Raw genomic sequence first — 25315 nt, forward strand, 5'->3', positions numbered from 1 at the left:
TTGTCGGCTCAATCCTCATCCTTGGTAGCCATGTCAAAGTGTCCTTGAGCAAAATGCCTGACCCTGAATTGCGTCTTTCACGGTAGAATATATCTTCATTTCGTTCTACATCAATTGTACAATGACAATTCTCATTCGACTCTCGGTACAGATCACAATGTCATCACCGTAGCAAACAAGAAGGGGCTGATCCTTGATGGAGTCCCACCTCCACTGTCATTCCTGCAGCACGTCTCACACATTTCCCGTACCACTCAGACATGCTTTTCGGCCACCCCAGACTTCAGTCGTCTGAAGTTGCGATTAGGAGACTAAAAGTTGTATTTTGTCAAGAATCTGGTCATCTTCACAAGAATACATTTATATCCAAACTAAACTTCATCATGTCACTTTTTTTTTCACATGAATTTGAAAGTTACAACTTCATTCTTCCTTTGAGGCACATGCCTTTCAAGTCAGGTCAATTTTGTCGATGTAGAAGATCTCGTCCCAGTCGGCCGGTCGGTATGGAATCAAGACGGCCATTTTCAGTTTGGGTGTCACTTTGGTCGACTGCTTTCGCGTGTCAAAAATGTAGTAAGTAAGGTGTTTTTTTTTTTTTTTTTTTTTTTTTTTTTTTTAATAATCGAAGCCGAAAATTTGAGTGAGCTGTTTGGTTATTGCTCCAATGACCGCTTCTTCGTATTTTAGCGGGCTGCTGACGGAAGACCTCAGGCGCACGTCATTGGCCTTCGTTATGTATCCTTTGATAAATGTCTTCAGCGGTATCAAGGGAACGTATGAAAATGAAAGGCGATCCACAAAAAAAAAAAAAAAATCTAAATAAAATGTAAATAAAAAAAACAAAAAATGTAAATAAAAAAAAACCTGAAGGGAAAAAAAAAATCTGCATACAGTGAATGAGCGTGCGCCGCATGACAAATAGTATATACAAGATGCACATGTTTAAAATGACGGCAAATGGTTTATTTAAGACGATTCTGTCTGGGGAGAGCGCCCCCCTCGTCGACATTCACAAGTAAACATTTCCAAAATAAAAACACGTATGTCTTCATTTACGACTTTGACGGGATCGACTTCTTTAAATATTTAGCACGGCTTTAGCAAAGCTACATTAGGATGGACCAAACACATCGGCGTGACAACATCAAAACGTCATAGTGCTCGGTCACCGTAGCAACCACTCCTTCACATCAAGCCTTTCTTTTTAGCCATTGTATTCCTTTGTTCAGACAAATTGAGCAGGTCTTACCTTAACAAACTTTTCTGACAATTTCGGCAGCAACTTCCGCCTTCTTCAGTGTCACGCGATGGTGTGTGTGTGTGACACGTCTTTTTCAGCTGTTGTTACAACGAGAATTGTCATCGTACTATTTCTTTTTGCACCTGCAGCGTGACACTGGCATGGAGATTTGACAACATCACAGCCGAAGGCCATCCGAGGGGGCAGAGTTTTCCGAGCGGCCGTCGAAAGAGGCGGAGTTTTCCGAGCGCCCGTCCCAGGAGGCCGAGCTTTCTGAGGATCCCTCTGAGGAGGCGGAGTTTCCCGAGCACCCGTCTTTGCCGCCGCCCGGCGGCGACTTCCCGTGCTTGTCTTTGGACTTTCTCAGCATGCGCACCTGGAGGTAGGACACCAAAGATCACCAAATTGCCCTATTTTGCTGAACGTTCCTTTTTGCTATTATTGAGAAACATTTGAATAAAGTTTGATCTCTATCGACCCCAAATCAAAAACTCAGGTCATGCGTTCCAAAATAATGCTTCTCAAAAGATTTCGCGTTGGGTCAGGAGGCATGGAGGGTGAGTAAACCTTGGGTCCAGCGGCGGAGATGATGATGTGCCCAGGAGGTTGCAGCCACGGCTCCCCGTCCACCTGCACAGGGAAAGCCTTCTTGAGGGCCACGCGCATGTAAGTTCCCTGGGCGATGCGAATGCCAGAACGCAGGCCGCTCTGCACCTGGCCCTGCGGAAAGAACCAAGATGTCCGTTAAGCTGCGACAGTTGCCGTGCGGCGGCGGCGGCCCACACGCACATCCGCTCACCATGTGAACCACTCCAGTGACGCCAACCGCTTCCAGCAGGCCGTCGTTCACGCTGGGCTTGCTGTAGCGGCAGTCCGCCTCTGAACCCCACAGGTCGGCACCAGAGCCCCAGCTAAGGGACGTGCCAGGCACAGAGTGAGGTGAGGTCATGGGGTTGCGGGGTATGTGCTCATCCTCACCTGGGAATATTGAGGAAGATGAGGCCCTCGATGTTGGGCAGCACAACATTGCGTCCGTCCACATGCAGCTGCAGTTCCCTGTGCAGACTGCGGGTGGCGCTGATCTTCTGGAGGCCCACCTTGACATACACGCCCTTGTTGTGGAACCTGGCAGCCAATGGGCCCAAACCAAAAAAAAGGCTGATGGGAACTGATCGCTTGGGGGTGGGCGGTGGTCCCCATGATGATTGCGCCGTACCTGCTGGTGAACTTCTCAGGGTCGTCTTCACGGGCTTGGTGGAAGTCCAGGCTGAGCTCGGCGTCGATGCCCACTCCAAAGTAATTGTTCATATGAACGATCTGCAACGATAAGGTTCATCGGTTACCTTTTGAGGGAATGCTGTGCTTTGACGCAAGCAGGCGGGCACACCTTGGGCGCTTCCAGGAAGCTGTCAGCGCTGTTCTCGCCTAGGTCCTGCGCATCCAGCAGGATGGTCCAGCGGTCCATCAGAACTTCGTCCGCTTCGTCCACACAGGCCAGCATGTGAGACGGGTCTTCGCCACTGTAGCCAGTGCCCCAGCGCAGGACACGGGACAGGTCGTTACCTTTAGGAGGAACGGTCATATTTGAACGCCCAGTGTCCACGTGGACCGCACTCAAGAGCGCACGACCTGTTCCAAGAGGCACGATGCCGACGGGCGGCTCCCGACAGGCCAGCTGGTGTCGCAGCTCCTCCAGCACACTCAGCACCCAGCCCACTGTGCCGTCGCCCCCGCACGCCAACACCCGGAAGCTGGGAATATCCCGGAAGGTGTGGAGACTGCGCACGCGCACACAAAAAACGTCTTTGCAACTTGCTTCCCGTCTCAAATGTTAGGTTGATCACAATGTCACAAATGAGTCACCCCGGCAGCGGTCCACCGTTGGAGAGGTCAAAGACTTGGTGTGGGTTGAGAATCTTGCGGAAGGCGTACAGAAGCTCTTTGCCCTTTAGGCCGCCGCTCTTTGTGTTGACAAACACCAGCAGGGGGCGCACATCCTCACCCAGCTGGCTGAGCTGCAGTGGCACATCAACAGCGACAGCAACAAAGTATCGTTGATTAGATTTTTTTTTTTTTAATCAAAACTTGACAGCTGATGAGACTGTCACCGCTCTGGCCAAAGCATAGCCACGCCCACACCCCCAAACGATTGGCTATTTCAATTATTTCTCTGGGTTTTCATTGTACTTTTGGAGGCATGCGGCTGATGAACGTCATGGACCAACACAGTAACTGAATCGTTCACATTTTTTTTTTTGCATTCTAAACACAGTGGATGTAACTTTGAAAACATATTGTCGGCAATACAATACAATCAATCAATCAATAGCAAATACCATTATCAAAATAAACGCTGGCTACATCCCTGACTTCTATGCTCATAAATCGAGAGATTGATTGATTATCAAAATCATGCTTGTCTCCATGACTGACGTCAATGTTCTCAACAGACCAACACGGCTCAGGTGTTGTGTCATTGTATTTCCCATTTCGGCCACTAGAGGCCCGCCGCTTTATTCAAAACATGCGTGTCACTTTGCGTTCCCTTAAAAGTCGCACTGACTTCCAGGACATAAAAGATTCGTGTCGAAAAACCAAATCCCAATATACACAATACACCGAAATGAAATAAATGGACATGTTGAATAAAGTAGAGCACGTTACTATACCTGGATCTCTGGGATGACGAGCGACGTGAGCGACTTCTCTTTGACGGTCACGTCTTTGGCCAACATGAACACGCGCTCAGCTTCGGAGAAGCACGACAACTGCAATGCCACCGCGCCTGACACACGCATGCGCACAGAACCACACACACAGAACATGTAAGGGTGCTAACATATACTCTGGTGACAAACCCACCTTGGCTGGGGTACACATGGCTGATGTCCGCCAGGTGAGCTGCAGACAAGACAGAGTGATGTTGTCATGGAGGTGTCGTGGTGTGTACGTGCGCGCGCTCGCTCGCTCACTCTTGACGGCTAGCTGTTCCTGCAAGAGCTGCCAGTACTGCTCTTTGGCCAGCTGGGGGGGCAGCCCTCCGATCAGCAGCCTCACGTGCGCCGCTTGGTTCTGCCTCTCCAATACATAAAAACGAGTCTGGTTCATCTGCCGCAGAGACGTCTGGGAAACAAACGTGCAGAACATGTCACATAACAGCCTACAGTTAGAAAAGCTACGCTAATGCAAACTTGCGTTGACACCCAATTTCAATGAGGTCATATAATTGACAAACCTGCCATGGCTGACATCTCATTGACATTTTTCACTCACGTCGTTACTTTTACCTTCACAAGTGAATAGAGGAAGACGATCCATGCTAATGCTATCTGTTGCGAATAGCAAAAAAAAAAGAATCACTCCACGACTGACCTTCCTGATGTTGTGCAGTTTAGCCAGAATGTTCTCTTGCGGCATCAGCGTTTGCTTCTGCACTGAGGACACAGAGGCCATGACCTTTAGTGTGCTTTGTACCTGGAGGTGAGACAGCGGTTCAGGGGTCACTGACCTTGTTTGCTGCTCATGACCACTTCAAGAAGATCAAATTCTGTTGTGTCATCTTTCTGTAAGAAACAGCAGAACCTTGATGTTATCATGTGACAGCGACCTTCTTGTCGCAAAAGGTTCGACGCTGAAAACGCCTACTTGAAGCTTCAGCTGCTCCAGGGCCTCGGCGAGGACAGACGCAGCCGTGCTGTCCTCGGACACGGACACACTGACGTGATCCGGTCCAGAACTGGAACGTACAAACACAGTCATTGACTTCCTGTTGTCAGAAGGTGGCGAGCGCGTCAAGAAGCAGCCTGACCTGCCGCTTCCATCATACACTCTGATGACCTCGGCGCGGCCACCTTTGGCCCTTAGCATCCAGGAGTCGCCAGCGCCCTTCAGTGAGCCGCTGTTACGATTCAAGATGTCGTCGCTATGGACGCGCTCAAGTCCGCCCACCTCCTGCAGCTGGACATCTTGAGGGTCATCTGGCAGGTAGAAGGCCCGCAACGCCGCCTCCTGCGCCGTGAAGCCCATATATACGTGACTGAGATGTTCACTGACGTGTGACTGTAATGTCACTGAGCATGTGTGACATCTAACTGACACACATTTCACAACACTTGACTGAGGTGCTTCCTACCAAAACTTCCTGGTTCTTGGGGGCTTTGACGATGGAGACGAGGCGGAAGTGACCACGCCTGAGGGCGTCGTCGCCATCATAGACCTTAAGAAACTGTTTGCCTGTGCCGCAAATCCTACATCAATTAACATTGTTGCATATTCCGTGCGGACATTAAGCCGCGAGTGCAGACTACTGACCGTGCTCGGCCGCTGCTGGCTGACCATCTTTAGAGGCTACGGTGGTCACGTCCGCGTCGTCGCTGTCATCTGTGTGAGATGTCATGAAGCTTGACTGAACAATATTACAATTTTTGCCGTAATTCTGTTTTCCCTGTTTCGGAGTCGGAGACTTCATGGCTAGTTAGGATCATGAAAAATCTTGCAACATCAAGTGGCATTTAAAAGAGCCACGCTTCATGCCTTCATCATTTCTCCATCTGCCGCCCTCCACGATGCGAAAGCAGTGGTGCTTGCTCAAGTTTCTGGATTGGAGGTGCACACAGGCGGGATGAAGCATCATGCGGCGTAGACGGCCCAGGGTGCACACCGGCGCCACTCTGAGGTGGCAGGCTGCATGACACTGTGAGAGTTCCAAAAACAAAAGAAAACAAGCGTCTACCGACAAAGAGCAAAGATACTCTGGACTTAAGTACTTGATGACTTGGAAAGGCGCTTCATACCGTAACACCGCACCACTCGCACCTCATCCCCGCCAGCACGTCTGACGAACTGCAAGAGCGTCGGCACAGATGGCAGCGTGAGCTCGACGGCAGGTTGCCCTCCCGCCAGTGGTGCTGAAATATGCCCTGCTGGAATACACCAAATAAGTGGGCGGAGATCTCTGTTTGCCCAAACGAAACACAGACGTGGGGCTTTTGTCGCCAGTGCTGGAAGTTGCCTCGGTGAGCGGCGGTCACTGACCTGCTGTCGAGTGCCGTCTACGTGACAAAAGCGACAGTCGGCACACGTAAAGGCGGCGCAGTCGGCGTGCACATGCAGCTCGCACACTGAAAGCCCAAGGATAGCATTTCTTGTTAGCAAGTGCCCTTAGCATCCAGGACAAACAAATATGTTGAGGTGCAACAATTCATCAAATTATTGACAATTAGTGGCGGATCAAGACAGTTTTACCTAGGTTGGCACGAGGTTCATGACATACTAAATTCCATTCATTTTCCACCGCTTATCTCGAGTCGGGTCACGAGGGCAGCAGCTTCAGCTCGGAAGGTCAAACTTCCCTTTCTCCAGCCACTTTGTCTAATTCATCCCTGGAGGATCACAAGGCCTTCCCGGGCCAACCGAGAGATATAGTCTCTCCGGCGTGTCCTGGGTCGTCCCCCGGGTCCTTCTTCCGGTGGGACAATACCTCACCAGGGTGGTGGCAATACAATCTATTCATTGTAACCACCGTAAGGGGTCTTTTAAGTCGGGCTTCATCCAACCTGTTTGCCATGGGTGATCCTGAACTTAGCTCCTAGGATCACTCCATCACGACTCATGGAGATGAGTACTAGATTCATCAAGTCATTAATTGATGAATAGTTGCAGCTCTTTTTTTCCTCTCACAACCCCCTGTGCACCCCCCCATCTGGCTACAGAGCCACTAGCATCAGGCTGACCTTCGCAACGAAGAGCACTATTTCCCTCCGTCTGCTTCCTGCACACGCAGCATATGCGCCTCTTGTGAGTGTCCGGACCAAAGCAGTGAGCCACGGGAATCTGTAAAGGAGTAGCGTGGACACGGCGGTGGGATCGTCATGTGATGTCACTACAATGACAATAATTTGCTACTAACCCGTACTGCAGAGGGTGCCATGCTGGAGCATAGCGAGCGAAGTGTCTTCAGACATTTCTCGTGACACATCAAGTTACACGCTGATGACAAAAAAAAAAAAAAAGAGAACATACAGTTTGTATCATCATAGACGTAATTGAGAGCTTTAACACAGACTACACCTACCAGAATATTGCCATGGCAACCGAAGACATTTAAAATAACAGATTGCCATGGCAACACCCCATTTAAAACAACACAATCCACCTCGACAACAGATATATTTAGATGAACACATTTTGACACGGCAACACAGGAACTATTAAGGACACATTAACTGCAACAGGTAATGCACATTTTGAAACCACCCATGTTCCCATGGCAACATATAATTGAAGCACAACATACGTATTGCTGTCACTATGCCAACAGAGTCGATGGTCATTATGCGTGACAGCTTCAACAATCAATTTGTATCATGTGAAAAAAAGACACACACACACACACACACACACACACACACACACACACACACACACACACACACACACACACACACACACACACACACACACACACACACACACACACACACACACACACACCACACTCAAAGACTTCTGTTTCCATGACGACCAGAAGAAGTGCATGAGAACTGCTTCTCACATAGAGAAAGACACTTTCACCTTCTGTTCCTCCTATGAAGAGACAGATGGAAAATGCATGCAGAACGTGTGAGTTACCAATTACAATGTGAAAAAATTGTGGTGAAAACAACTAAAGGCCCAACTGACGATATTTAAAGGGGCAGTTGGAACATGAATGCAGATGCTGAAGACGTAATTATAGGAAAGACATTTGAAGGTGTTGATAGACTCCGTGAGAAGCTTTGTCTGGATGAGCGGACGGCCATTTGTAGCAAGCGGCTACCACACAAGCGAGTAATATGGATTAAAAAAAAAAAAAAGGGAATTTAAAGAGATTGTTTTTCAATGTAAAGGTTTGTAAATGTCTTTCTTATAGTGAATAAATGTTTTGAAAGATTGCTGTTTGAACATATAATCATAATCAATTGGCCCCTCGGCTTTACTGTTTACTTCATGTTGCTCATTGTTATATATAGTTAATTTGTGTTTTTAGCATGCTTTACAATGATAAATTGAATTAAGATGAAGCTGTGGGGACGTTGGAAAGAATTTGGCACATTTTCACTGCTTTGAAAGTCATAACAATCTCAATAATTTTTAAAGTCGTGGGGACGTGGAGAAGAATTTGGCACATTTTCACTGCTTTGAAAGAGTCATCCATCCATTTACCAAACCGCTTTGTCCCCACGGGGGTCGCGGGAGTGCTGAAGACTATCCCAGTCTTCATCAGGCAGTAGGCGGGGGACACCCTGAACCGGTTGCCAGCCAATCACAGGGCACACCGAGACGAACAACCATCCACACTCGCACTCACACCTAGGGGGAATTTGGAGTGCTCAATCGGCCTACCAAGCACGTTTTAGGGATGTGGGAGGAAACCGGAGTGCCCGGAGAAAACCCACGAGGACAGGGGCAGAACATGCAAACTCCACACAGGGAGGGCCAGACTCGAACCCGCACCCTCCTAACTGCGAGGCGGCCGTGCTACCCAGTACTCCACCGAGCCACCACTGAAAGAGTCATAACATTCTCAATATTCATTAAAAGAAAATCTTTCAGGTCCGATCAACTTTCAAAAACCTGCATTACAATGTTGGCCTCATGTCACACAATTAATTTTGGACATTTTACACTCATAATCAAAGAGGACATTGAAACAGACTATAATAAGACATTTAGAGGGGCCATCTTCCTAGACAGCCAACATAACAACCATTTTAGGACAACGGGGAGCAATTAGAAGACTTTAAGAGGGACCTTTGAAAAAACCGTGACGACAGTCAAGGAACTTGAGAAAAGTGTAAACCGGTTGTGGCGGTCTGTCTTCGGCATGTTGTGCTGTACCTTCACACAGGAAGCCCAGCAGCCCCCACAGGAAGTCGCTGCAGTGGTGGCAGAAGGTGGGCTTGGTGAGAGTCACCCTCTTGAAGCTATGACCCAGAACCCGAGGTTCCTGCTGGCGTTTCTTGGGCCGCAGTGGACTCGCCGTCGCGCTCCAGCTGCCGTCCGCAGCTTCCGCTCGAGCCGGGCTGCCGTCCGCCATGGCTTGACTAACCACACGTCACGTCATGCACGACGCTTTTAAAAAACAAAAAAAATGTCCGTGGCCATCACGTTCAAAGCCAATAGTCCACCAAGACGAGCGATTTTGGGTCCACGAGGGGATTCTTTTGGATCGACCTGTGACGTCGCGTGCCGCCGGCTTGAGTCCCACCCAATTTGCTTCACACTCACGCGCGCGCTACTGGGTCTCCGGCACGAGCGGCGTATGGTGTCACTTAAAGAATTCAGTCGTGGCCGTGGGCACGTAATGTAATGCGCGTGCACGCGGAAGTAAACAAGTGGAAATCGAGCTGGTACTTTCGCTTTCTTTGCAGTATTGTAAGAGACTAAAAATACGTAACGTTCTTCCTCCTTTTCCTCATTATTTCCAACTTGAGGTAGTTTACCACCTTTCTTCGTCGTCTTTAGCACATTACGTACTGGTACACACCTTGTGGCACTAGACGCGGTAAAATGACGTCACTTGTTTAAGACAATTTTCTTTGATTTTGTCTCGAGCGCTGACATGAAGTTAGGAGACATTGCCACCAGATGTCAGTGTTCGTCCACAAGTATGAAATCTGACCGTGGGTCCGATTTGGCCCGCAGGCCGGACTTTAAGCCAATGAACATCTTTGGAACTTTTAAGGCAGACCGAGAAAACGTATCATTGCGGCAAATTAGAAAATTCCCACTGTCGTTCTTCCTTAGACATTTGCTCCTGTGCCATTCTGCTTACTGTTTTTCTTTTCTGGTTTGTGTGGAATATGAATGTCTTGCAATGTCTATCAGTAGGCCATTTTTTTTTAAAATAGTTGTTCTAACTCATATAAATGCATATTTTGATAGAATTTAAAAGGAGTCCTCCATTTTGTAGGCTTTAACAACTGTATGTTTGGGGCATCACAACCAAGACCCTCAAGATGACTGTCTTCTGGTTTAGCCCAGCAGAAGATTCTGGCACGTTGTAGCTGCTGTCAGCGCTGTTTAGGGCAAAGGGGGCATGCAGGCTGTGGACAACACATCTTTGCATTATTATGTCAACGGGACAGTACCAGTTCATTTTAATTTGAATCCAATGTATAATGTTTTTGAAAATGTCTACGAGACATTAAGCCACATAGTCAAACGCTCCGCGAGTCTGCGTGGTGCACACCACAGCCTCTGTGCTCAACATCCAGAAATTAATTGCGGTCTCAGGACAAAACGATACGACAGATACCCCATTGATGGAGATGTGCATAAAGTCATTCGATCTTTCAGCTTGCACGGTTCATGACGAAAAATCCTCTCTCGCAAATGGCTGTTGATGGACTTGAGTGGCAGGCTTAACTTCCGTCGCATGGAAGAGATCTTTGGTCTGTAGTGTGCTACCACAGTGTGCTGAAAGCCACGTTCTTAGATTGAACCAGTCTTCTGGAAGATGCGTGAGATGGGTGCCAATGGAATTACTGTAGAACGACAGACAGTCTTCCGTCTGGATATTTACCGATTGCCTGAATGTGCCACGTTACAGCTTAGGCCTCAGTTGTGAGCGTTTCTCCGACCACCTGTGCCACTTCCCACCTGCTAACGTGCAACTCGACCATACTGGTGAAGTACTCTGCTGCCATCAAACACACTCCCAGAGCCAACCAGTATGCTTGTGTCACGCGGCAGTAGCACGCATAGCGAGTAAGGGACGGCCGCAGTAGTATAACAATGGCCTTGGCTGCAATTGGTTGACATTTGAAAATGTTACTAGCAGGACAGCAGCACACAGTTCAACTCATGCCCCCAAAAGACGGGAGCTGCAGTTGTCCTCGTAGGCCACAAGTGGCAGCAATCATAAAATCCACCTGACCAGTGTGACGACGCAACTGTTGTAGGAGTGTGGACTTTGTGTGCCAGCTAGAACTAAAAGGTAAAAAGAGGGCAAAGGTAGTGGGGGGGAAAAAAAACATTGCGATGAAGGGCTTTCCATTGGCCGTTTGGCGGTCGGGGGTCACGTCAGGAGTCGTTGGGGAGGCCAAAGAGTTTGACGGTTCCCGCCTCGCGGCTGTTGTCATATTTGTCGTCCTTGTCGTCGCAGGAGTAGGCCAGCAGGTGGCGCTTGGGGTGCCAGGCCACCGTGAACGTAGGCGAGCACTGCACCTCCCACAGCTTCGCGCCTGTCCAACGCACGCAAACACACTCGATTTAAACTTCACATTTTCCGCACGTTGCAAAGCAAGGCCCAAGAGTTTTATCCAGGGGCCATGGCGATTATTGACGGTCGAGGGTAGGGCTGGACTGATTATCGGCGTTTCTACAAGCCGGGTTAAACACATCAGTCGGCTGCAAAAAAACGCTAGGCTAGCAAACATTCGGTCAAACAGGACATTTGTATTTTATAAGTTTTAGATGAGGCTTCAACACAGAACCAACACAAATTGATGAACAAAAGTGGACTTTCTTGTGTCACAGAAGAAGTTAGCACGTCTGCTTGGGGTGATATACCAACCTGTTTCCACCTCGGCGATGTCGATGAAGTGGTCCTCGGACGCCGACGCCAGCATCTTGCCGTCGTGACTGAAGCTCAGTGTCCTCACGGGCCAGTCCAACCTGCCATCACGTTTGGAAACGCAACTACATTACAAATCACACTTGAGGTTACAGGGCACAAGCAAGATCACGTTCCACGCATCACCGTGGGTTGAATGACGCAAGATTGTTCTGGATTATGTCAGCAATTCTGGATGATACTTGTTCAATTACATTCTGAATACATTTCAACATGTGAGATTACCTAACGGTCCGAGAATACGTCAGTCAGGTTACATTCGTTCAATAAATTGACATTTGGTTTTCTGGATTTCTTCTTTGTCGTTTGAGACAAAATTGTGGATTTAAAATGGAATAAAGATATTGAAACAAATTCGTCCCAACCCACCTGGAAAAGCAGCGCACGCAGACCAACTCGCTCAAGTCCCAGAGGCTGACCAGCGCGTCGTTGCTGCCCGTGGCAAAGTATTTGCCCGTTGGGTCGAATTTGATGCAGATGCAGTTGGATGGGTGCGCGTTGATGGACTGAATGGTCTTCAGCTCAGGGTAGCTACAACGACAGCGCGTTAAGAGCCAAGTCCGACCGACAGACCGAGTCTCGTTTGTGCCACTCACCTGAGGATGATGATGCAGCCGTTGCCATTGGTGAGGAAGAACATGTCGTTGTCGTTGTTCCAGGAGATCTCGTTCACCTCGAACTTAAACTTCTCCTCGGCTTTGGTCTTGTGTGTTTTGGCGTCTATGAAGGTGACCACGTCTTCCTTGTTGCCCACGGCGACCGTCTGACCGTCCGGACTCCAACAGATGTTGAGGTTCTCACCTGTGGTGGGAGAAAGTTTTTTTTTTTTCATGGACAAAATGGCTTTCAATGGCTTCAACTGACAGTTAGAATCACAATAGTGCTGCCACAAACAATTATTTTGCTCAACGACTTCCCACACACATATGATTATTTTGGCTCTAAGTTGACAAATCAGATCATTGGTAAAGTTCAAGTTAGGGTTCAACAGAAACTTCATATCGTGCTTTTGTATTGCTGTCGCTTTTGCCAACCTTTGGTGTTGACGACTGCCGTGCACTTGGTGGTGCGCACGTCCCAGATTCGGACACTCTTGTCACCCGACGCAGTCACAAAGAGGTCCGGGTTGGTGGGGTGCCAGCACAGCTGATCCACGCTGTCGCTGTGCCCACGGTAGTTGTTTTCCTTCACCTGTACAAACAAACGCGCGACATGACGGAGCGTTTGCGTGTTTATCGGCGTCATTGACTCAGTGGTAAAAAAACTCCATTCCAAAAAAAATCAGCTAATCACGAGACTTTTGTCTGTTGACGCGCACGGCACTCGACGGAATGATTTAGGGCAAAGTCGCATAATCTTACATTTGATTCTTGGCTGTGCAAATGTATCTTTTCAGCGGTGAAACGTTCCTTTAGCCCATTCCTGATATATCTGAAAAGTTGATAGTCTCATCCCCTACTGCAAGGATGCCGTGAAGCCTGGCCACCGACCATGCCAAGTTGCTTCAGAGGAGCCAGTTAACACGGGCTTGTATACATCCTAGGCACCAGATCAACTCGTACCCTCGCTGGATATATTGGTTTTAATTGTGAATGTCATTTATCACTATCTAACTAAGGGTATTGTAGCATAGCAGTTAAGTGACCGGCTCTTTGATAGGTTTTTATTACTTTGCGTCAGGAGTTCGAATCCCGCTTTCTACTATATTTTTTATTTTATTTTTTACATTTTTACTTTTCCAATTTCGTACAGCCAGTCGAAAATTAAAACGAGACGTTTTTTTTCCACGTGTTTATTGAGGAACAATTTTGTAGTCCGACAATTTCCATGTTGCTTGTGACGAACGAATCTGCTGTCACGAAACACAAGATTACTGAACTGGCTTAAGCCAGTTAACATGGAAGCGAGTCGAACCGTAACACCGGAAGAATTAACGTACGCACGACGACTAGTTAAAGAAATTTATTCCACTTGTCAATAGTTTTAAAATGTGTCGAATGTTTTAGGCAGGTAAATTTACCATGGCCGATGATAAATACGAAGGCAATAAATATAAACGTTTCAGTAAGTAGTGTCTGGTCTGGTTTTGGTTGCTTTCATTAAGCCCGCCACGGTGGCCGAGGCCGAACTCACCAGTCTGTCTTTTTCCAGGACAAAAACGCTGGCGGTCTTGTCGACAGATCCCGACGCCAGTCTCCTGCCATCACAGCTCCACGCCACCGAGTGGATTTTGGCTGAATGCGCTGGGAACTCGCGACTTTTGTTGTTCGTTTTGAAAGTCTCCTGCATCGTTTGAAAGTAGCGCGACGCCATTTTGGTTTACGGTAGAGGAAACAGGAAGTGTTCGAGTGGCATTTTAAGTTTGAGCACCCCCTGACGCAGCGGAGAGTCAACGCATACATCCTCAGCACTGGCAACAAATTATCATTATGACTTAATTAACATGTATCCTTCTGTTTGTTGTACAAAAGAGTATTAGCAATATCCTAATCTGTTTCATATAGTTTTATTTTTAGTCGATCTGTTTATCCATCCACTTAAAAGTAATGTTTTTTTTTAACAGAACGATTGTTTAATTAATCGTCTTATAACATGAGTTTTCTTACTACTACTGCTACTACTGCTATCATCTATCAGTCGTTTTTTTTATTATCGTTCTCATGATTGAAACGTTGAAATAAACTGATATTATTCTATTGTAGATTTATAGTGACAACATAAAAGACTAAAAATAAACAATTGCTGGATACTTCAACATTCGAGGATGAGGAAAAAAGGGGGAGGTTAGTGATGATGTCAGAAGGGCAAGGGAGCAGAGTAAGTGTGCGCATGCGTGCGTCTGTGTGCGTGCGCGCGCGCGTCCGTGTACGTATGCGTGCCTGCGCATGTGCGTGGAAGGGGGGGTCCTGTTTGCCAGCTGCAGCGGTCCTGGGAGTCTCCTCATCCCTCCTCCACGAGAACAAATAATGACATCTGGAGCGGCGGAACCGAGCTTATTTTAACACTTTCATACTACACATCATCCAAGTCTTGGATTTTTATTTTGCTGTATCTAAAAATAAGGCAATCAATCAATGCTTTCCTGCTCATCGTCGTCGCCGGTGGAAGGATGCGAAGAGGAGGAGAAAGAGAAGCAGCAGGAGAAGGACGCGCACATGCAGACGGAGGTAAAAGCAACAAATCATTCATTCAGTCATTCATTCATCAGATAAAAATCTGGTAATGGCTTCAAACGAAAGCCATCTCACGTGTGTGAAGTAAAAATGTGGTGTGTTTAGCGTTGGAGGATGATTTCATGTTGGGATTTAGGATTTCACCGGCCGGCTTTTTTTTTCTTCTGGCTTTCAGGACCCCTCCCTAAATTAATGTGTCCACTCAGTACATTTACACACAGATAAACGGTATGCAAACCTTTTGTATCACAAATGAACTAAATTCAGTGTATCAAAACTAGAACTACCAAGGCAGCAATTTTAACTCGTTTCACATTTTGCAACATTGCTTAAAAATAAATCTATGTAACCATAGGTCCCTGACCTTTCCTAAATCGGTACATTTTATTCTAAGATTATTCCATCATTAAATTTTCAAAATACAAAGGAGATCTAAGCGTTACTAGTACTACCTCAAGTGACCACTAACCATAGCATGGAGTGTCATATTTCACTTTTACTTTAATTGGCTACAATTGCAGGTTCTTTCTCCTGCTCTATTATTTTTTACATTGAATGCATTTAGTATTTAAAGTTTGATGTTTGTAAAGGTGTTTCATGTTCGTAACTTCAAATGTTACAAAGTACATTGAATGTTGTCACCATCAAATGTTGGTTTATTGTTTGTAATCTTTAACCCTGGTGTTTGCAGAATTTCACGTTTGTAACAGTTCTGACATTCAAAGTTTGAAACAATAAATGTTTGTAATGTTGAATGTTTGTACCAAAAGTTAAACGTTTCCCGGAAAATAAGGCAGTCTCTCAAATTCATTATCCTCCATGTTTCTGATATCCTGAATGCTTGGAATCGTGAATGTAACCTCGAGTGTGGGTAACATGTTTCTTATCGCCTTCTTGAGGGCTGCTAATGCTAGCCATCAATGTGAAAGGCTGCAGGTAGATGAGTCCTACAAAGTGGGCCAAGCGCTTCCTGCAGTTGCTGACGTGTGTGTGGAAGGGGGGGGCAGCAAGTGAATTTAAATGAGAATGTTTCACCTCCCCTGTGGTGCTGTCAGCTTGGAATAGCGTCACACCAACAGGTTAGCATACACTCACATTTCGCTGCTAGGCTAAAGCAGGAGATAACCTTCTGTAGCACCGCGTAATGAATGTTGTGCACCATCATGTTACATACCCCAACACAACAACAACAACATTATGATGCATAAGTTGTGAGCAGTTCAGAACAAAAGTTGTAATAGAGCTGTTCGGGAATTAGCACATTGTTGTCTGGCATTTTGTAACGTGTATTCTTGTGTAATGATGCGTAACATTGTGTAACGCTTGCATCCCTCAGCGGAACAGACTGACAGAGCAGAGGGATGAGGCTGAGAGACAACTCCAGCACATCAAGAGGGGTGAGTTTCACTCCCCCAAAATCACCCCCAACTCATCTCACCTTCAATGCTAACATGCTAGGCTAAAAGCAACTACACAAACACACACACACACACATTCTGCCTTGAATAGTTGACACCATAGCACATACACCTAAAGAGTGGGCGGGACTCTGGAGTGCGGTTATCACGACAACCGCAAGTTTAACGTGTCAGTCGCAGGCATTCGCTCGTTGCCATTCTTGTCATGACAATCCACACAGGTCAGTATATACGCATCAATACTTTTGTTCCCTTAATAATAATTAGGGATGGACGAGTGCCATGTATCAGTATCGGACCGTTATCAGCCGTATTCTCAAACACTCGATACTCGTAACAATAGCCTATACAAATGCTGAACTGTATCCATGTTACTCCTCTCATATTGCTATGAAGATGCAATTTCTTCACGTATGTATCATTTATATTCATACGTAGAACACATGAATAATTTGCTGCTACCAAAATGTATTTATGACTTTGTGGTGCATTTTTGTGTGGATAAAGTATGATTTCTATGTAAGAATTGGACATTACAAGTTGTGTAAATCACATCAAGACAATTCTATTACATTTCTTGACGTAAACTGTGGCTATTATTGGATTTCAAATTCAAGTATAATCTTAATATATTATATAAGTGCATGAATTTCACAAGGTCTTCTAAGTGCTTGTGAGTCCACTCTCCACTGGACAAAATTAAGAACAACAGTTATTTTTTTCTGTAAACATTCCAATCAATGTTCTGTCAATGTCAAAATTATTATTTTCTTTTTTTTCTAAAGCATCAAACCCCTGTGTGACCTTTGCCAAGTTATAAGGTCTCTTTTGTGAAAATACCTCAAGTGGATGCTCATCCCGCTCCTCTTCTTGTGTGCTGAATTATTTAGGTTAGAAGAGTTGAATAATTTACGGTACTAACAGTACCATGGTGGTGCTTTGCACCGCCATTTGCGCATGAATAAATGACGTCCAAATGAAAGTCACAATGACTTTTTTTTTTTTTTTTGGTCATGGAACAAATAAACTTTCTCTACTGATTTTCATCCTATATCTTTAATGTGAAAGAAATCGTAAACAAAATATAATTTTTTCAAAACTCAGATGAATGGATCTTTAAGGCCCCACCCCACTGTAAATCCTCTGTGCTCTGATTGGTCAACACTGAACACTCCAAAACACTTTCTTTCATGGCACAACAGCAATGCAAAGAAGGTAACAGAAAAACATCCTTGTAAAGCTGCCGCACATGCAAATTTGACTAAACTTGCAAATTCCATGCATTCCAAATTCCGTATCAATCCAAAACGATAAAATTTGGTCAAACAGAAGAGAACCTTGCATGATCACAGCTGAGTATGAAACAATATCCACAACGTGTCAGATGTCGTGTGCGTGTGTGTGTGGTAGTGTCTCAGATGGTGATTGAGGAGGTGAGCATTCTGCAGACTCAGCTGGAGATCGAAAAGTCGTGTCGGGAGAATGCAGAGGCGCTCGCCACCAAGGTTTGCCCACCCTGCCTGCAATAATCCTCAAGGGGATTATCTGCTCTTTGCATGAGTCGGCACAATGAGCATGACATCTTCTGCTGTGTCAGCAAAAAAAAAAAAAAGAAAAAAAACGCATCCCGCAACATTCGGCACTTGCACCTTCCCAGATGTGAGATCAGGGATGGGCATATTTTTGTGCTCAAGGCCATTTGTAGATTAAGCTTGAACAAAATTGTTATTAAAACGAGTAAGTGGAATAAGACTATTCATTAATTTCAAATTATTTTTTAAGTACATATTTAATTGGACAAATAATTTAATAAAATTTAACATTCATACAATATGCTTAAATGCTAAATTGAAAAGAAAAAGGCTTGTGTAAAATTGATTTGACTGAATGTATCAATAAAAATGTTGATTAATGTGATACATACATTTTAAAAAACATACATAAATGATTCATGTTTATTTCTGTCATTATATAATATTATTCCAAATTAATCCAATTATTGGATGAGGTAAACTAATAATAAATTTTGGTTACTCAATATTAAGAAAAAAATCCAGTAGACTGACGTGCATTATAACTGTCGCTGCAGAAAATGTGCTCGATACCGTTCAAATTTGGTCCCTCGTGGCTGTAAACGGCATCATCATGTCATTAGAGCAATTGGAATGAACGCAAATGTTGTCACATTGATCGACACATATGATGTGCCACCCCTCCGACAGCTGAACAGCGAGAACAGGAAATTGAAGTACCTAAGCCTGACGTCACGGGCGTCATGTGTTGATGAGCCACTTCCCAGTAGCTCCGACGGTGTCGCTATGGAGACCAGCGATGGCGAGACAGCCTACGACATTAATGACCCAGCGCCCGACACCTTTGAGCAATACCGGCAGCAGGTCAAAGGTGAAATGCAGGATCATCAAAAGCAAATTAGACAAAATTACGTGAAGAAGTCATCAAATGTGGATAAAAGTATCGGGACACAAAAAGTGGAATGAGATGACAATAGATGTGTGTGTGTGTGTGTGTGTTCAGAGTTACGCGAGGCGGTGAGCAGCTTGTTGGAGGAGAAAAAGAAATTCCTGTGCCAAATTGACGACCAACGGAGAAGGATCGAGGAGCTCATCGACAAGGTCGTCCTCTTTTCCGCCTTCTCACTGACTTTTTTTTTGCTCCAACATAATAGAATAGTTTGTTTTTTGATGTTGAAACAACGGACGATGACGGACGGCAGTCAGTGCGAGATGAAAAAGATGCGAAGGACCTCCGCCACGTCGTCGAGAGGCACAGCAAAACCATCGAGAGCTTCAATAGAGGTGAGTAACCTGGCGGCTGAATGTTTTTAATCATTTAATACGGTTGTTGTGGAAATCAGGGGGGCTAAAGTATTTTATGGGTTTCGCAACACAATATTTGGTAGGCATGCTCAGTCTTGAGGAGACCCATCAAATTTCTCTACTAAATGGCGAATTTTGTGTGCGTGGGCAGTGTCAGAAATGGCGACGCAGGAGTACGAGGACATGAAGGAGCAACTGGACTTGGAGCAGAGCCTTCGCGTCAAAGCCGAGACGTACGCGCACCAGGTCAGAAAAACACCAAAAGCACAAAAAGAAAATGCCACAGACGTGTGAAATTAAACAACCAAGCGAATCTCTAATTAGCTGACTATTTGTGAAAATACATCTTGTGTACTTCTGCCTCATTGTGACATCACAATATGGCAAATTTGCATAATTTGCAGTGGCACTTTGCGATACGAGTCAGCCGAGTTTGGCAGATTTTTTTTTTCTTTGCTTGGAGATATGACCGCCATGTGTTTTGAAGAATTATATGTTGTGTCTTTAAAATTACCCCAAAACCTCTGCTAGCTTAATGCTAACACATAATGTGAAATTCCATAGATGGGCTAACAAAACCAGCATCCACTTTTCAGTTCTATCATCATTTGAGGTGTTTAAATACAATAAGTGGAGCAACACATAGATAATATTACAGTAATGTAGCAAATTCTGTAAAAATATGATGTCATTGTTTTGCGTTAAATGATGGCAAGAATGTGCCGGTCTCAAACAGTTCATCTGCAGGCTAGCCGCAAGGAGCAAACTTCTGCTCACATCTTGCTACTGTTGCTTCGTGTGTGTGTGTGTGTGTGTTTGCCGCAGATGCTGGTGAAGCAGAAGGAGGCCAATCGTCAGAGCGCCCTGCTACTGCAGAGCGCTGAGCCGACCCTGCAGCTGCTCAGCGCCTTGGAAGAGGTCGCTGCCCTCACCAAGAAGCTGGAGGAGGAGCGGCTGCAGCATCAGCGACAGGTATTGATCAACAGTACTTTTGTGTCCAAGTCTTGATGTGCGCCATAAACAAGTGAGATAATGTGGTTGCGTATGTTTGCACACCCTCTTGTCAATGAGAAATCTGGCTGAGTTGATCAATGATGTTAAATGGGAGGCAGAACACACCTGACACTGTTTAAAGTGCTTCTGAGAAACTAAAGTTCACATGTCCTCGTGAACATGGCTGTGGAGACTTGTAGGGTCTCTCCGGGTTCTCCCACGTTCCAAAAACGCGCTTCTTAACGTCATTGAAAACGAAATCATCTTTAGATGTACATGATCGGTCAATTGGTGCCGTGCGATTTACGAGCAAGCCGTCCTGACCACCTATCTGTGTATTTAGGTGAGCGAGCTGCAGGCCGAGCTGGACGACAGCATCGCGAAGAAGAACCTGGAAAGTCTGCACAGACAAGTGGATCTGCTGGAGGAGGAGAAGAAAGATGTGGAGGGACGACTTGAACAGGCGGAGAAGCATAACCAACAGCTACAAATGCAAAGTATACTAACATCCCAACCCATCCCTCCTTCATCATCTTCTATATTGTTATGTCCTGTGTTCCATCTTCTAAATGACTATGCCAATTATTTCCAATAGCAGATGTCATCTTCTTGTTCTCGTCCGCAGTCCAGCTGCTTCAGAGGGTCACCATGACTACCTCCACAACACCCCCTCCTCCGCCTCCTCCCCCTCCTGGTCCCATGGCATCCGAGGTGGCCCCGCCCCCAGCGCCCCTTCCTCAACCGCCGCCCCCGCCACCCCCGCCGCCTCCTCCCCCACCTCCGCCTCCCCCATCCAGATGCAACCCCCTCAGGTGAGGAGCACCCGCGATGAGCTAAATGTTAAGGAATAGTTGACACTCAGGCTCTCATGTTATATTTGATTTGATCAAAACTCATGCTTTAATTTAAAATCTAGGCAACAGAAAACAAACTCTGGTCCTGCATGTTTTTAGATGTTTCTCTCCACCACCACCACCACCACCACACCAGATTCAAATCATTACCAGGCTCGTACTGAGCTTGCTGATGAGCTGATCATTTGAAACAGAAGCTGGACATAACGTGTTTCCAAAGTGACAATCAAGTGTCATTCAAATATACTTTTCCAGTTCTCTAATCGCCATCATGAGGAAGACGTCCAAAGGTTCCAAAACGTCTCTGAAGATGGAGCAACCAGCAGGTAGCGCCCATCTTTCTATTTGTTTGGTAACAAGCTAACTACTAGCTAGGATGTGCTAGTGTCTAGTTTTTTTTTTTTTTTTACTGTCTGATGATGACACGAGCAATGTTAGCGCATTAACTAATTTCAAGGTCTTTTTAGCTTCTGCTGACAATGCTGATGAGCTCAATTGAACATGGTAGCAAACGTCTGAATGTCTTTTTAGCATCTGATGACGCCGTGAAGGTGAAGGCTGTCAATGAGATGATGGAGCGAATCAAACATGGCGTGGTGCTGCGGCCTGTTAAAAGTCAGGACAGCAAGGTTTGTAGTTCTGTCATTTCTGAGACTTTCTGAGATGCTAACGTTTTCTGTCCAACATTCATGTATGGTCGTTTTGTCTTCCCTCAAATTCAAACAGAGAGTTGCTGTCAAAGTGAGTACATTGACAAATGCAGATGGTAAATAGGTCAAGTTGCAAATTGTTGTTTCTTCTGTTGATCAGCAACCTCCAGCCAGCGAGGAGAAATCTCAGGAGAGCGCCATGGATGAACTCAAAGGCATTCTGGTAGAACGCATTCACGCATACAAGCTCACATATAAACGGCTACAAACTAGCCGCTTTGTCTCCATCTCCAGGAGACGGTGAAACGCAGTCCTAGCAGAGGCTCTCAGGAGGCGCCATCGCCAACAGGGAGGAAGGACAGCGAGCTGGAAGTTATCCTGAGAAGAAGGCGCAATAAGGCAGGAGAGGCCGGATCTGGAGGTACAACCGCTTCAAATGACTGGGATTTACTGTTTAACTCTCGAGGGCCAGGTTCTCGTGTCGTACTTGACTCTGTAGGCTCTCATATTGTTCTTGACTCCCTTGGCTCTCATGTTGTAGTTCATTGAAATTTGCTCCGTGTCATCGTTGAGTCTCTCATTACACGTGAACAGTGATGTTCAATGTATTGAGCGAGCTTTAATCAGTTTTGTTCATGGAGCTCATTGACCCGACTGGCGGGTTGAAACAAAGTCCCGCCGGCGTCACGTTGACAATTAAGCACGCTAGCTTCACACTCGTTTCACGCTTCAGGCCATGTCATGTGACCTGCGGTGTCAGCACGTTCTCAGTAGAGGGCGACCAAAGTCGCGTCATGTCATTGTTTCATCGACGTTTTCATGTTCGAACCGACCCCTGCTTGCTCATTCACTCTATAAATTATTAGAGCGGTACATTCAAACGATTGAAAATGCAAATACATCTTTATTGGCTATTTGACATGTATATTTAGTTTTTAGGCTCTCTTAACTGACTCTCTCAGATTTTTTAATGTAGTCGACTGTGCTCTGATGCTGCTTTTGAGTCTCAGAACTCTCATAATGTCACGTTCAAGAAGATTCTAGACACTCGTGTTATTGTTGATTCACTGGCTCTCGTTGTCACGTAGTAATTGACTGCAAACGTTCATGCCGTGTAAACATTTCTCCCGGTCAGATGAGCGCGACGGTCATATGAGTCACGTGTCGTCCTGCGAGAGTCTGAACGGGAGACGCACCAGCAGCGAGTCGGGAAAAGACCCGGACGGTTCTGTCACAACATCCAACCCCACGGTGGACCCACGGGCGGTTGGGGAGAGACGAGGCTCCGCTCCTGGACCTGTGGTGGCGAGGAAGAGCAGCCCGGACAAACCGGGAAACTGGCGGGAAAGACGATCTGGCTCCTCCGTGTGGGAAAATGAAACGGCTGACCCGCTTGGCGAAAACGGCTGCGAGCACAGGTGGTTGACCAAAGCGTGTCGTTAACAAATAATGATTTTTTTTAGACCAAGTGGTGTCAAATTTATTTTTGTCACGGGCCGCATCATTGTCGTAGATTCCTTCCAAGGGCCATTATGACGCCTTATACAGCATAGGGTACACAACAAACTGATGTAACTAGTTTTGAGACTAGTAAAAACTGTTCAGACACCTAATAAATTGCTAGCAATATTTCAAATTTTTGCATTGACACATGAAGTCTGTCTTTGCTGATTCGTAGCTGGCCCCCAGACCTCAAGTTTGACACCTATGCTGCAGATTGTCAGTCATCTAGGTCAGAGTAATATAATCAAGGAGATTGGAGGCAACTGCAGTCTTTGAGGTTGTTGAAGACTTTTCACATTTCATCCACAAGGATTTTTAAGTGTACCAAAGTTCTCTGTAAAATAAAACAATGGCTCCAAATTGTATACCGAGATGCCGTTCACCTGATTGCAAAATGGCTTTTCATTGGCTACATTTCCTCTAAAATAAAACAATCTTCGTGCAAAACAATTCAGGCCATTGTTGGATGCGAACGTAAAGCCTCTTTTAATTAAGTCACGAGTGTTTCACTTTCGCAATTTAATTCTAAAATCCATGATTAACTTGTAACTTGTTTTCGCTCCGCAGTGTCACAATGGATGCCAACACAGCAAAAACGCCTATCCGGTCCAACGGTGTTGATCTCAGTGAGAACGCGCAGGCCGCCATCTTTGTTGTGGGGAACATGAATGGTGAACACGCTGAGGGCAACAACTAGGGGGCGCTCTCAGGATGTTTGCCTAATATGCACGTTTAAATGACAAACAATGCACAGACGCTGACGCTGTACCATTTATACAACAAATACATAAGGTTAGGTTCGCTCTGGTTCGGGCTAGCAGGCTCATATGCTAGCGAACAAACAAACAAACAAACAAACAAACAAACAAACAAACAAACAAACAAACAAACAAACAAACAAACAAACATATAATCCACACACTGCTGTGCATTTATTCAAGAAAAACATGTTTTGTTTTTTTAACATGCTAACAATGATAGCCTGATTAGTCACATTCCTTACATGGAGATGCACTCACTGTCTCATAACCTTAACCTTGTTTTATTTACCATGCTAACTACTTCCTGGTAGATCACAACTGACATTGACATTCAGACACACAGTTCAAAACAAAAGCACGGGGGATAAGCTGCTATTACTCATGACTCTTGTCAGCACGATAATCAGACATCACATCACAACTTGATGTCACCCCCACCTTCCCTCGCTGGCCAATGGAAAAATGCTGTCTTGAAAAAAGGGCCTTAAAAATATTTTATCTTTTCATGTCTTAGATAAAATAAAAAAATCATGTGAGGTATGTTTGGTTTGAGTGTGATGCAGGCTGACCTTTTTTATGTTGCACAACTGTGCACTTAGTGTTAGATTGTGCTAAGTAAGCCCATTTTGAAACGCTAACAGTTCTTTGAAAAACAAGTCTAAAGTCTGAACCCTTCTTCACAATCCTAAATCCAGAGTAGAAGCCCTTATGTCAATATTTTATCTTTGTTTAAAGTAAGGATTGAATTGCTACTCCTTGTTTGAAAACTCTAACCTTTGTTTGGAACCTTAATGTGTAATCGTAAAAAAGTGACATCTTAAGTCTTGCTACAATGTCTGCATTCCCACCGTTTGATTTTGTTATATTGGGAGTAATTGAAATCACTCAGCAAATTATTTTAGTGATTATAAATTAATTTGTCTTGTATGGATATGCCGAGAGCCTCCTATGCATATCGGGGCCTCCTGCAGGCCTCCCACACGTGGCTCCTCCTACCATTGCAATTTTTTAATAATTACACTTTATTTTGGGTCACTCTTGATGTCATGTGTGTGTGTGTGCGTTTGGGATAATACATGAATATATGAAGTGTTTTTTTTTTTAAATATACATTTTCATGTAAACCATCACTTGAAATAAATTGCAATGCAAGCTACAATTTGTGTCATTTGTTTGACAGAAGAAAGCAAATATTTGGAGAGAAATTTGGGTGTCCCCACGATTTTCAGTTTGCATTAATCCCAAATAAGGACATTCGAAAATGC

The 25315-nt window shown here is 45.5% G+C and overlaps 3 protein-coding genes across 6 annotated transcripts; 1 reads left to right on the top strand and 2 right to left on the bottom strand.

Annotated features, from left to right (window-relative positions):
* Window positions 1–940: 940 nt before the first annotated feature.
* On the bottom strand, window positions 941–9552 carry dgkq (diacylglycerol kinase theta). Of its 4 annotated transcripts, none has more exons than XM_085901188.1 (23): window positions 9122–9552; window positions 7152–7231; window positions 6976–7075; window positions 6278–6363; window positions 6037–6165; window positions 5777–5936; window positions 5555–5623; window positions 5376–5476; window positions 5052–5251; window positions 4889–4979; window positions 4752–4806; window positions 4616–4677; window positions 4216–4366; window positions 4106–4144; window positions 3913–4028; window positions 3107–3258; window positions 2873–3021; window positions 2631–2806; window positions 2460–2560; window positions 2222–2368; window positions 2033–2154; window positions 1811–1963; window positions 941–1619 (listed from the first exon to the last, which is right to left on the bottom strand). In XM_085901188.1, exons 1-23 carry the CDS (start codon window positions 9318–9320, stop codon window positions 1363–1365), a joined length of 2895 nt encoding a protein of 964 aa, XP_085757314.1. In that variant the 5' UTR covers window positions 9321–9552; the 3' UTR covers window positions 941–1362. The 4 variants fall into 4 exon arrangements, with proteins under 4 accessions (XP_085757314.1, XP_085757323.1, XP_085757330.1 ...); XM_085901197.1 differs by having other exon boundaries at window positions 6037–6162; window positions 9122–9551; XM_085901204.1 differs by having other exon boundaries at window positions 2043–2154; window positions 9122–9541.
* Window positions 9553–10356: 804 nt separating this feature from the next.
* On the bottom strand, window positions 10357–14227 carry thoc3 (THO complex 3). The gene is made up of 6 exons (XM_085901240.1): window positions 13995–14227; window positions 12896–13052; window positions 12458–12662; window positions 12231–12392; window positions 11802–11902; window positions 10357–11469 (listed from the first exon to the last, which is right to left on the bottom strand). Exons 1-6 carry the CDS (start codon window positions 14172–14174, stop codon window positions 11309–11311), a joined length of 966 nt encoding a protein of 321 aa, XP_085757366.1. The 5' UTR covers window positions 14175–14227; the 3' UTR covers window positions 10357–11308.
* Window positions 14005–25191, top strand: shtn3 (shootin 3). Its single transcript, XM_085901227.1, has 17 exons — window positions 14005–15028; window positions 16371–16431; window positions 17863–17957; window positions 18675–18855; window positions 18988–19085; window positions 19187–19268; window positions 19441–19535; window positions 20115–20261; window positions 20626–20779; window positions 20908–21094; window positions 21392–21462; window positions 21668–21765; window positions 21863–21877; window positions 21947–22009; window positions 22081–22207; window positions 22922–23204; window positions 23857–25191. The coding sequence occupies exons 1-17, from the start codon at window positions 14936–14938 to the stop codon at window positions 23984–23986; spliced, it is 1980 nt and encodes a 659-aa protein (XP_085757353.1). The 5' UTR covers window positions 14005–14935; the 3' UTR covers window positions 23987–25191.
* The last annotated feature ends 124 nt before the right edge of the window (window positions 25192–25315 follow it).

This window comes from Syngnathus leptorhynchus, chromosome 2, assembly GCF_054491065.1.
Source record: "Syngnathus leptorhynchus isolate UIUO chromosome 2, UIUO_Slep, whole genome shotgun sequence".
NCBI lineage: Eukaryota > Metazoa > Chordata > Actinopteri > Syngnathiformes > Syngnathidae > Syngnathus > Syngnathus leptorhynchus.